Genomic DNA, 13,945 nt, shown 5'->3' on the forward strand with positions numbered 1-13,945 from the left:
TTGTCACTTCATACCTTGCAGCAACCTAGTGGTAGTAACTGGCTGGTTGATGGTGGTTGTGGTGGCTTCACAAAACTGAGGTTTAGGGGTACAGATGATGTAGTGGAGGTAACAGGATATGAAGTAGGAAGTTGGGGGAGTTTTGCAGCACAGGTGGACTACTGATGAGAGCTGCATGGAGAGAAGGCTGTAGATGTGGTCACTGTCACTTTAGAAATATTTTCCAGTATGTGCTTGTTCATCAAATGAAAGTTTACCTTGTTTTGTTTCAGCAACTTTTACACTGATAAAAATGATTATATGGTGAGGTAAATACTACAGAAAAACAAATGTAATTTCTACATGAGAAATAATTAAAAAGTAAATTCTATATTAGTACTCAATTTTATTCAGTGCTTTCATTTCTACAAGCTTAAATAAGTAAAATCTACTCAACTTTTCTAATACTGGTGTTCCCATGAGACAATGGAGCATAAATAATTAAAGTGTTTTTTTTCCTGTTTTCAGCTATTGTATTTACACTGTTTTGTCATAGATTGAGTAACTTGTTTTTTTGTTCCATCTGTAGTTCAAATGCCACTCAATATTGCTGCCAGAGGTTATTTACACTAACAACGGTGCAGAGTGATAGTTTGAGTTTGAATCCACCATTTGCGTAAATCACTCTTCTCCGTTTTCTACATCACATTGTACATTGTAAAGGCATTTATTTAAAATAAAAATGGCAAAAATATCTGAAATGTGGATATATTTATTATTATTTATTTATTGTTAAATGTGTTTAATAATGAAGCGTTTTGGGTAAGGTTACAGGACGGTGTAGGGAGGGATTTATTGTCCCAATAAGGTGCCATCAATTTAATAATTTTAATGACTATAATAATTTATGCTGTTATTACTGCATAGCATTTAATGTTTAACAATACTGAGGCACAAATAGTATCTGCCACTATTCATAGGTATTAATAGCATCTAACTACTAATTTGCATCTGAATCTGTTCTGTCCAGGCATTAGCTTTAATACCTTATTTGTATCAGCTCTTGACCAATAGTATCACAGTTGATTTCTCTCCTCTGGTTTGCTACAATTAATTTTTGCTTGTCCTGGCATATTTTCTAAATTTGAAATCTTACTAGTTTGAACCATTTCCCTAATAGCTTCATCTCACCCTATAACATAAGCAGGTGTTCTTCTTAGAAGTCACCAAAAGTTCACTCAAGTTTATCCATGCTGTACAATGGAAGGCACCTAGAACTCACAGACATCCGATATTGAAACAATCACCATATTGTTTAGTCTATTGATTATGGTTACAACCATACATTATATTTTTGAATAAAGATTACATTACATTTACAATACATTATATTCCTTTAATTATTTATTTCATTTATTTATTTGTGTGTGTGTGTGTGTGTGTGTGTGTGTGTACGTGGGAAGTAAACAACTAAAACAATTTTGGAACAATTAAACAGCACTGTATGAGCCACTCCTTTAATGATTTCATTTAACTAAAAAAAAGTTTTGTTTTTTGTTCCGGTTCAGTACACTTGTCGAAAAACTCCCATCTCGTTTTCTCCTCCAACTTCAAAATCATCTTACATCACTGCAGAAGTATAAACCCAGTGTTATGTGCAAAGAAGCTCAAATGCCCTTTACAAAAAAGGTAAAACAGCGATGTAGGACAATTTTAAAGTTGGAAGAGAAAATGAGATGGGAGTTTTTCAACCCTAACTGTCTTGAATCGGAGTACACAGAGTACACATGCACACTGCAGAGCTAGACAAGACAAGCATTTGAAGTTAAAAAGTATATATATTGCCAATGTTTTTTTAGAAAATACTCCCCCAACTTCCTACTTCATGTCCCGTTACCTCCACTACATCATCTGTACCCCTAAACCTCAGTTTCATGAAGCCACCACCACCACCACCACCAACCAGCCAGTGACCCATTACTACCACTAGGCCCCATGTACAATTTATCCCTTAATACAATATCCCATATTCAGCGGTGGAGGATGCAGGCTTCAGAGCTTTTGTGTGTCAAAGAAAGGTGAGTAAATTATCTGTAAATTGTTTTTATGGAAGTGAAATTCTCATTTAAAAGGAATCAAGTACATCTGATTTCAGGTGCAATGGTAGCATACAACTCAAAAGTATGACCATAAACATCAAGATCAAGTAAATGGTTCAACTACAATGATCAAGAGGCCATGCTTATTCGTGCAATAGCTGGTGTACAGGTTTGTTTAGCAAAAGTAAAAAAAATAATAATTAAAAAAATTCCACACGACAGCAGTACACACAAGGAAATACAAAGGGGGGGAAGGGGATAGTGGGGGAAAAAACGTGGAAACATGCATGCTTTCAAACAAACTTGTGCACAAGCCATTACAGAAAAAAACTATTGCCTATTAAAGTCAGCATTAAACCTTGTACAAAAGTCAATCTGACCATGGTAATGTGAAAGGGTCTAACTCAAATGTTTGGTCTGACATAAACGGAGACATAGTTTTTGTCCACCAGCAGGTGAATGGTAATGGTTTGATCTTTGGTCTCAGTGGCTCCATACAGTGGACAGGCAAAATGGTTGCAACATGGGCTTCAGGTAGGGACAGTTGAAGGCATCTGTGGAGTCTTGACTGTGCTTGTAATAGTGACCAAATCATTTTCTGTGATTACGCTTTGAAGGGCTTTCTTTCTTCATCTCTGTGATATTGTAGTTTTTCTGTTTGCAACCGCAGAGATTCTTGAATAGCAATTCATCAGTGATCCAGCTTCACCTACCGAAGAAGTGAGTAACTTGTGGAAAATGGGCATTTGATGTCCCCTTTAATTGGCAAGACTTTAAAGCAGATGCAAATAATATGAGACCGTGGACCACAAAACCATCAGTCATAAGGGTCAATTTTTCCAAACTGAGATTTATACATCATCTGAAAGCTGAATAAATAAGCTTTCCATTGATGAATGGTTTGCTATGATCATGGAACATGATCTTTACTTTACTTAATATCCTAAAGATTTTTGGCATAAAACAAAAATCAATAATTTTGACCCATACCGTGTATTTTTGGCTATTGCTACAAATATACCCCAGCAACTTAAAGGGGTAATCGGATGCCCATTTTCCAAAGGCTGATATGATTCTTTGGAGTCTTAATGAAAAGTCTCTAATATACTGATTAAAAATTCTCAATGGTTTTGTAAAACAACACCCTTTTTACCTTGTCAAAATCAGCTCAGCAAAAATCAGCTCATTCTAAGGGGTTGTTCCTTTAAATGCAAATGAGCTCTGCTCACCCCGCCCCTGTCTTCTCTGTGTGGAATGACAATCTTGTTTACTTTAGCCGCATTTAGCCGCTAAACTTCCTAACTACCACGTTATAAGGAAAGGCGATCCTGGTCTGAGCTGGTCTTGATGTCAATCAACTATCGTGGGAGCGGCCTCTGTCGGTGTGACGGTGTCACTCTACTGCAGAGTTAACATTAGATATGGATGTATGTTGCGTTGTACAGTATATTAGGGACTTTAAGCAACAGCTTCCCTTGGAACGGCCATGATGATTATGATGACAGCTGTTACGCCGTCGTGCATTTCATTTATTTATGTACAAATTATGGATTATGAGGAGGATGTTTAGGCAATACTTGTTTGCTTCATCTCTTGTCTCTTGTCTCAGTGCTACCTGAGGTGCTGTTGCCAACAGCAGACATATCTTTGTACAACTGAAAAAAAAAAAGTTAAAATTGGATTAAGTTTAAAACGTATTGACACAGATTAAATGAAAGACTAATGGAAAAATCGTATACTAATGGAATTGCAGTGAATTACTATTATACTTATTCAAAAGCAGACTGTGGAGACATTTTAATCATCCACGATCAAAATTCATCATATCGCACACCCCTAAGTATTCAAACTCGGATACAGAAACAAGCACAACAAAATCACTTCATACTATTAAAGGGGTCATCAGATGCTCATTTTCCACAAATTGATATGATTCTTTAGGGTCTTAATGAAAAGTCTATAATATACTTTGGTTAAAAATTCTCAATGCACAATGTTTTAACACCCTTTTTACCTTGTCAAAATGAGCTCGCAAAAATCAACCCATTTTGATGGATTTTTATTTAAATGCAAATGAGCTCTGCTCGCCCCTCCCCTCTCTTTTCTCTGTGCAGTGATGAGCTGTGCTCGGAGAGATTGTTTACTTTGGCTGCATTTAGCGCGTTTAGCTGTGAAACAACTAGCACTAGTTAACTAGCACTTTTTAGGAAAGGTGATTGCAGAGATTCATAAAAAAACCCTTATACTCGTTAAGATGCTCATGTCAATCAACTATCATGGGAGTGGCCTCTGACAGTGTGATGCCACACATCTGTGAATGGCTCCATTTGAAAAAGGGGATATTATTTTTACAGATTAATTAAAAACCACTGCATGGATTTTTATCATTATAGGGTTGATGTGTACATACACTGTCAGCACACATTAATGTTTAAATGTATATTAATGTATAAAAGTATACTTTGCATCCGATGACCCCTTTAATAAACACAGGTGCAGGGAGTCAATCAAACTAAACAAGAACAGGAAACATAGCCAAATAATAAAACACAGAAAGGACTACGGTAGCAAAACAGGACCAAAACAGGAACATACATGTGACATGCTCATTCACAATCAGCATAATCCCTGCCTATGCATTACAGCTATGCAAATTGTGTGCCCGGGAACGCAGTGCAATATTCAGGTCTACTTTCTTAGGTTTGACTACAGTATATTGCATAAATGCAAAAAAGATAACAATAAATATTCAATAACGTTTCCACACATGGTAAAAAAGTTTAAAGTTATCAACAAAGCAGTGTCATCATGCCAAAAAGGACACAGAACATTTAGAGAAATTAATTACATCTTCATTAATCATGTTTGTGAAAGATACATTTCAAATATAACATAATTTTGATGGTAATAATACAAATATTGATGTGACATTACAATAAAAGCACATCACTCAGTGTGTCACTCAGACACACACACAGATCGATCTTACTGTGTGTATGAGGATTTATGACATGGATAATGATGGATTTATTCTGAATGTTACTTGAGTAACAGAAGTTGAGCTGCAGTATTAATGTCATGAAAAAACTATAACATCTCACTGTTACTGATTTATCATGCAGCTCAAAGCATTATGGGTAGAATCTCTCATGAATCTATTCTGACTCATTAACACAGTTTCACTGATGATATGTTAAAAGGACTTATCTTATACACAGTCCTAACCCCAAACCCAAATCCAGAATAGAGCGGCCGAGTGAACGTGGTCTGGACTGTATGGATGAGGCTCATTGTGTCAGAGACGCTGTAGAAGGACAGAGTTCCTGCACTCTCATCCACATATACTCCTATTCTACTGCTGGTGGACTTCACAGGGAGATCAGTCACTATGTTATTGTGTCTGAATGAGTATCTGGAAGGAGAGCAGTCCAAACTCCAGGACTGATCATTATTTCCAAACACACACTCATAATTCAGTCCCTTCCTGCTGATGCTCTTATATGATACTGATATAAACACACCATAATTACGTCCACTGCACTCAATCTCCCAGTAACAGCGTCCACACACACTCTCTCTACACAACACCTGGCACACGTCAAATCTCTCTGGATGATCAGAATAGGATTGATCCTCTCTCACATTTGTCACCATTCTGTTGTCTTCCGATAAAATAAGACGCTTGTTTGCTGTGTTTGGATCCAGTGTGAGAAAACGGGCATCTGAACAAATAAACAAAGACATTTAGTACAAAACAACAATCACGTAACAGTTTGTGCATGTAAGTGTGTAGGTGTGTGTGTGTGTGTGTATATGTGTGTGTATGTGTGTGTGGGGGTAATAGACATACATTTCTTAAATCCTGCTGTAATCCTGCATTCTCCTCCATGGTCCACACTAGAAAACACACACAGAAGTCACATTTAGTCTGGGTGATTGCTATATTCTTGCTAAAGGACTTGGGGTAGTTGCTAGACTGTTGCTTTGTGGTTGCTAGGGTATTTGTGGTAGTTGTTGTGTAGTTAATAATATGTTCTGGTGGTTGCTATGCAGTTGATAAGGTGTTCTGGGTGTTGCTATGCAGTTGCAAGGTACTTGGGGTGATATATGATATATGATACATATTTCTCAAGTTCACCTGCCCATTCAGTCCTGCTAGATAATGGTAAACAAACTTGGCTTATTGTCCTCAAAGGAGGTTCGATCCTGAGGTTTGGCTTGAGCTCCAATAAGAACCCCCCTAAAAGGCTTAGAAAAAACAACTAGCTGGCCACCAACTGAGTAATTCAGATGTAAATATTAATAGAACTAACCCCCCAAAAAACTTTCACAGGGTGAACTGCTCCTGTGGGAGCACAGGAATTACTGCTGCACCAGTGGAGTAAATTTTGAGAACAGGGGACTACAACGGGAGCGATGGTGAGAATCATTGCTGCAGTAGTGGAATTAATGCAGTGTGATTTGCAGCAGTGATTTGTACCACCACCCTTGCAGCAAGCTCTAAACCTGGGGTCTCCAAACTCGGTTCTGGAGGGCCGGTGTCCTGCAGAGTTTAGCTTCAACCCCAATTAGACACATCTGAACCAATTAATCAAGTTCTTACTAGGTATGCTAGAAACTTCCCGGGCAGGTGTGTTGTCACACCAAATCACTGCTGTGACAGTAAGCTATGAATAGAAGATAGTAGGCTGGAAAAATGATTACTGCAGCAGTGGAAGGGCTAATAAAAAGTTGAGGGAGAAAATTTATTGCTGCAGCAGTAAAGTGGTTAAGAGTTTATAGGAGAGAAGGTTGCTTCAGTGGCAAACAGGAGAAAAAAAATTAATGCTGCTAAGATATGTTTTAATAGATGTGAGTTGGATCTGTTTAAAGTGATATAGAAGATTTAAAAAAAGGAACAATGGTGAGAGAAAAGTCAAGAAATTGAAGCTCATAATGAAAATAGAAGGTTTTGGAACAGTTCCAAGCAATCCAGTATGAGCTATTAGTGTTTTTGGGGATACAGCTTCAATAATGAAATGAATGGATAAGTTATAGTGCTAGTGGAGAAGGTGGTTAACTGGAACATCAGGTTTGAATTAGGAGCCACTGGGGTGGGTGACAGGTGGGCATGAGAAAGTAATTTTCTGAATTTCTGAAAGGCAAAATGGGAGAGAGTCAGATGAAACGTCTGATGAATGGCATTATTTCTGAGGAACTAGATCTGCCTTTATTAATGCAGTGGCAGCAGCATTGTCTCAATGGAAAAGGATTCAGAGAAACTTGAGCAAGGTGGCAGATACCTCGGTTTTCTCAGACACAATTGCAATCCCTAGTTCAGAGAAAACTTTTTAAACAGTGCCGGGGAGAAAGGCTAGGCAATTTGATAAGGAAATCATTAAGCAAAAAGATAAGGGATGCTGTAATTATTGGAGAGGATCCAGCACAGGGCTTCAGAAAGCATGTCAAATTTTTTTGAACTGCTTTTACATCTGAAAGTTAAGCGGACAATGAAATGATATTTGTCACGCCAGCATACTCTGAAGAGATGCAAGAAATTGAGGCTTATTGGCATGATTTTAAAAGCTGATGCATTGTCAATTTTGGATAACCATGCTCCACAGTCGGCAGATCTAATTAATTGAATTGCTTGGTCTATGTAGTGATAGTTCAGTGAGAATTCTGAAAGAGACATTAGGCTGTTAATGCTAGTAACAAAGCACTTGTGGGGAGCAGAGAGATCAATAATGATGCACTTTTTCCCTAAAAAATTTCTGGTGGCTATACCAGTGGGGTTTATGCTGTAGATGTCGAACGGGGGAATCAAATGGGCCGATCATAAATTTGGAATCCACTTCCTTTGTGAGTAGAGAATCTAAGATTGTAAATTTTTACAGACAAAAGTTGCAACCAGAAGGCTTTCAGGTTAAAAGACCAGGTTAAAATCCTTGTTTTAGGCTGGAGAGCAGGGTGATTTTCAAGTTTGAGAGTTAAGAGTGTGACATTGACAGGACAAATAAGGTATTTTTTTAAAATCTTTATAGTTATCGATGAGTCACTATGGAAACAGACGCTAAAAAAGTGTGCCATACTGTTTTTTTTTCTTCTTTTGTTTAATGGCCATTTACATACAAAGTGCATATTGTTTTTCAAACTTTTAGTTTTATCTTTAATGTTTAATCACTGAGGCTGATTAATAAGACATACAATAATGCGTTTTTATTATAGAAATACATTATAGAAAACATCTTATTGAAAAATGTGAATAAACCAATACATCTAAAAAATGTGTAAATTCTTTATATTGTTGCATCCTCTAGAAATGTTTTTGTATACTCAGAGACATGGAAATGTTTAAAGAATAAAACCTAAAAAAATCCCTGCTTTACATACTTGAGTTTGTCCAGTGTGTAGTTCGGATCCTCCAGTTTTTCAGAGAGCAGATTGACTCCTGAATCTCCTGGATGATTGTAGCTCAGATCCAGCTCTCTAAGGTGTGAGGGGTTTGAACTCAGAGCTGAAGACACATGACGAAAGCCTTCCTCTGTCACCATACAGCCAGACAACCTATAAAAATATAAATAAACAGCAAAAGTCTGTACAGTATTTCATATCAAATAGTGCAGTGGTTTCAACCCTGGTCCTGGGGACCCACTGCTATGCACATTTTGTGTCTCCCTTGTTTAACACATCTGATTCAGGTCCCCAGGATTTAAAACCACTAATATAGTGCTTTCCTTTTCTGTTCACAAATAAGATAATTTTACACTTATTTAGTATTATCATGAAGTTACAAATGTTATTCTCCCCAAATCACCAGACATTATACGCAAAAATAAATTTGAAAGGTGTTTGTAATGGTGGCAGCCCCCAGATTAGATTTTAAGTCAGTTAGACATGAATACCTTTTAAAAAAAAATCAGGCACCAGACAAAAACCAAAATTTCTTAAGTCAAAATATTTGCATTCTTTAGTTTTAGTTTTCAGTTCCCGGATAAATTCAAAACAGAGCACAAACAAAACCAGTGATACACAATGTGCTCATCACATGATAACACAAACGCATTGGAGTTAAATAACACACTCACAAAAATAGATCTTTATCCAGGTCAAAAAATGTTATTTAGGAAAGAATTCAAACAAAATTACAATATTTAAATTTCCAGTGTTTAAACATTTCTGAGGAAAAGGAAGAAGGAAATACAATAATGGAAATGAGTAAGTAACAGTATTGCTCCTTGTTCAGTTCAGTCCTTCAATTCAAAATCAACTCAATCCAAAAATTAAGACGTAAAAGTCTTTGAGTTCCAAACTTTCTCAGATTTGAAAGGGGGAAAAAATAAATCTTAGTCCATACAAGTTCACGCACACACACACACACAATGAAGTAAAGAGAAACCAGCAATAACCAACATTAAGCACACTGTGTAAGTGCATGTATTTGTGTAAGTTAGGTGAACTTGAATGTGAGTGTGGGGGGTTGAAAGTTCGACATACGGAAGAATTTTGGAATCTTTAAGGAAGGCCAGTGAGGTCTGCCGTGTCCCTCCAGGGAGAGGCTGTCTCAAGGAGCATGAGGTCAGCAAACCAGGTTCGGATGGGCCAACAAGGCGCAACCAACAGAACCTCCCTGATCTTGGACAGGGTCTGTGCAAGGAGGCTCACTGGGGGAAAGGCGTACTTGAGAAGGCCCTGGGGCCAGCTGTGTGCCAGCGCGTCCCTGCCGAGGATGGCCTCGGTTAGGGAGTAAAACAGCTGGCAGTGAGAGGACTCAGGGGAAGCAAACAGGTCTACCTGAGCTTCGCTGAATCGACTCCAGATGAGCTGGACCACCTGAGGGTGGAGTCACCATTCTCCGGGAAGAGTGAGCTGTCGTTAGAGTGCATCGGCTGCATGATTCAGCTCCTCGGAATGTGAATAGTGCACAGCGATCTGAGCCATGTCTGACTCCAGAGGAGGAGATGGCAGGCAAGTTGCGATGTGTCAGGAGCGCAGAGCACCTTGACGGTTGATGTACGCTACCATCGCAACGTTGTCTATTCAGACTAGCACATGCATGTTGCGTAACATCGGTAGGAACCGGCGTATACCAAGAAGCACTGCGAGCCACTTGAGGCAATTGATGTGCCACTGCAGTTGAGGTCTGAAAAGGTTTAGACAGTTCAGCACTGACTGCATGAGCTCGTTGTGAGGCGTGCTGTCATGTTGACCGAATCCAACTCCATACCATGAAAAGAGATGCTCTGCACCAGGGAGAGCTTGCTCTTTTCCTAGAAGCTCTTACGGCCCGCTGAACTGGGCTGGATAGAAGAAGATGGGTAGAAGCATAGCCATGGTCATGCATTCCCAGTGAACATGTGAACCATCCACGAACGCCGCGTTAGTGTGTTTATGGTTCAGGCACGCAAGACAGCGATCGTGTCCATCGTTAGAGGTTAGGAAGGTACTGCATCCAGAAGCACATGGTCGGAAAGACATCTCAAAAGACACTCTCTTGGAAAACTGCTGGTTTGCCCAATGATGAGTTCAATCCAGTAAAGCTTTCAGGATGAAGCGCAGAAGCAAAAATCTGAGTGAGTTGGATGCACGTCACCATCTTATATACCCATATGTACGGGGGAGTGGCTTGGCATGCAAATTCCACTTGCCAAATTTCATTGGCCTTTTCCAGTTAACTCAGAGGTGATTGGGCTCCCACGTGAGACCTCCAAATATGTCAGTTATGACGTAACATCAGAGTACGACTGAAGGGGAACTTCTTGTTCTTAACCCTCTGGGGTCTGAGGGTGTTTTGGGGCCCTGGAGAAGTTTTGACATGCCCTCACATTTGTGCTTTTTTCAGTATTTTAAAAACACATTCATGGCTAGTCTGGCTACACTGTAATCAGCACAAACTAGGCTACAATAATATGTAAGCAACATGAATGTACATGTTTGTGTTTTTGAGAAAACAACGTTTATGCGTGGTTAGTGAAAAACTAAAATTTTTAAGTCACTGAAATAAGGCCATGAAACACATTCAGAACATTAGTTCACAAGACTTTTGAAAACTGGATGCGGTAGGCTAGAGTTTTTTCAACAAAATGATGTGAAAATCATCTCGTTCACTCGTTCTGAGAAAACAATATATTGATGTAAATTTTCTAAGACATGTTTTGTGATCGAAAGGGAATATTTAGCAATTCACACCTGAGAGACAAAGAGCCCTCCCTAATGGCCCATCAATGAGACTGTGGCTGTCAGGTAAGAAACAATGAGAGATTCAAAGAATGGAGTTTTAGATTGTTTGTATTTTATTTACAACACAGTATAATCAAAATATACATAATGAAGGTCAAATACACACAATTGAACACCCTGATCTAACCACAGAGATGTGAACAGACTGTGCAGTTTCTGAAAACTGTTTTCTGAATTCTGTTCAACAAGTGAAAAAAGTAAATCATACCTGATATCTCTAAACTCATCATCAGTAGTCAAGGAACTTTTTTTACACTAGAATATGTGTAGTTGAACATCTGATGTTACTACAGCGCTCTCAGTTTGACAGACAGCAGGATTCATCTGTTGTGCAGGTATCAGATCACTAAAAAACAAACAACATAAGAAAAACATCTGTGAGCATGTTTATATCAGGAGCATGTATATACATATATATATATATATATATAGTGTATGAGTTTTTAGCCACAGACTCGCGCATTTGTACTAACGTAAAAAGGGCATTTTATATCTGAGAAACTAATAATTATTGTTTTTCATGTTAAACATCTATTCGAGAGCAGAGTATTGATAAACATGGTCTAAACATACACTCAGTGTAAACACTCATATAACACCCTATTATACGATAAATAAATAACTAAATAATATGATCTTTAAGTCATAAACATAAGCATGCTTTGTATGTATTATACAATACAAAAACGTTTTATATCGGGGAAACTATATTATTATTGTTAAGCGTAAGTGTAAACACTATTACCTTTATATCACATTGTTTTCTATTGTACAGAACGTTAAAAAACATCCTGGCGTCGTGACACATTTTGATGCAATGAAATGAAACGTACTTCATGATGTTTCACTTGCTCTAGTCATGAATTATAGTTTGAACAAAAAGTCTTAACTAGTAAAATGTGTACAAGTTCTGTCACAGTAACACAGTAACAACTAACGCAAGCAGGCTAATAAAAGAAAGACTTACTCATGTAAATATCTCCTCTGATGGATCGCGCCGTGTGTCACGTCGTGTTCTTCCTCTGAATGCTTATTCCTCACAGCGCATCTTCTTACAGAAATGACAAGTAGCCCAGATGAACTCGGAAAAGAAAAGGTCTCTGTGCTTTGTTTACGGTGATGTGGGCGGTTACGTTTGGCGCGCCCTCACGTGGCGATTACACTATGAAAGCGAAAGCATCCCGTGGGCGTGATCTAATTCAAAATAATGAAGCAGACGGGAGAGACTGAACATGGAGTTGGTTTCATACGGATTACTTCATCAAAGAATATTTGTTTTCGGCAAGAGCGGCTTCATCTAAAAGTAAAAATATCAGGCTTTCTATACATATCTCTCTCGTGTGTGCGTCACGTATTCGCTGAGTTTTGGTTAATTTTACTGACGCATTTCAAAGACTTACGTGTGGAGACGGAGACTGCTGAATGCGCACCCTGTTTATTTTCCTTGTTTTGCAAAAGAATAATGTTTTGTTGATATTGTGAGTGTACTCAAATGAAAGTAGATCCTCTACAGATTTAAATGATGTATTACTTTTATATGTACGATCAAAAATGAGCGAGCATTTTAGGTTCTTTTTGCTCGTGTCATGAAAATATGCAATTCGGGCCGCCGGCGCCACCGTCGACCCCAGGAGGCTAAATTAAAGGGGTGGTTGACTGGGTTTTTCTAGGCTTGATTGTTCAGAAACGACACGCCCCTCACATGCACTCCAATTGTATTGTAAACAATAGCATCTTCAATATTGCTTATTAATTTTGAGCCTGAAAGAGACCCACAGAATATTAGTGAAAAGGTGCAGAACCTGTGCAACCATGGCTCTTACAGGACATTTCAGAAGATATGTTTCTATGTATGTTTGTTGTTGTCTCATACTTTTAGATATGCTGTGATTTTTAAATGCTACTGCTTATGTTAGGGCAGTGGTTCCCAAACTGGAGGGCACGGAATTATGATAAGGGGGGGCACGGCAAGACTGATGTACTGCTGATTTTTATAGAAATTCGAAAGAGATAAACGGCCGAAAATGTCTGCCACGCAGTCCAGCAGTATTCAGCGCACAACACTCAATGTATGACGCTCCGCTCAATATTTCGCTCTATGAATGTGCGTTCTGTTGAGTTGCTCACGGCCCATATGAATGCTCCACTCGTGTACCGCTTATGCTCAATGGAAATGCCGACAGATTTTAGAAGTATACACAGAAGTATACACAATTTCTATGTATACTTGTTACTGTTTGCAATAGCATTGCATACTGTTGTAACATGCTATAATACTGCTATACTGGAAAATGCTGGTAAAATGACGCTCTCGTGACTGTATGCTCTGCTCACATGCTCTGATAAAAATAGCTTTGTAGGACTATACATTATTTGATAATTAGTCACAAAACTTGGTTATTTTATTTTGCTAAAAAATAATAAATAATAATTATCATTATTATTATAAATTAATAAATAATTATTAAAAAGCAGTTTCAACCAAGAATTTTTTATTTCGGTACATCCCTAGATTTTTATGTAAAAAGAAACATTTTCAGGGTGATACAAGACCCCACTGTGAAATTATCTTGCTTATTATACAGCTACTTGCCACATATGTAAATAATTTAACACAAAATATGAATTTCATCATATTTTATTACCTC

At 38.1% G+C, this 13,945-nt stretch overlaps 1 protein-coding gene across 1 annotated transcript in view; it reads right to left on the minus strand.

Moving 5' to 3' along the window:
• Positions 1-4,914: 4,914 nt before the first annotated feature.
• The window catches only part of LOC127160183 (NACHT, LRR and PYD domains-containing protein 12), a 38,909-nt gene continuing 29,878 nt past the window's right edge, over positions 4,915-13,945 (minus strand). The window contains exons 9-11 of the mRNA XM_051102835.1: positions 8,451-8,624; positions 5,929-5,975; positions 4,915-5,800 (exon numbers count right to left, since the gene is read on the minus strand). Of these exons, the coding sequence (XP_050958792.1) occupies positions 5,247-5,800; positions 5,929-5,975; positions 8,451-8,624 (775 nt within the window). The 3' untranslated portion in view covers positions 4,915-5,246. The remainder of the gene's footprint in view (positions 5,801-5,928; positions 5,976-8,450; positions 8,625-13,945) is intronic.

The sequence above is a fragment of the Labeo rohita genome, unplaced genomic scaffold (genome assembly GCF_022985175.1).
Source record: "Labeo rohita strain BAU-BD-2019 unplaced genomic scaffold, IGBB_LRoh.1.0 scaffold_30, whole genome shotgun sequence".
Classification (NCBI taxonomy): domain Eukaryota; kingdom Metazoa; phylum Chordata; class Actinopteri; order Cypriniformes; family Cyprinidae; genus Labeo; species Labeo rohita.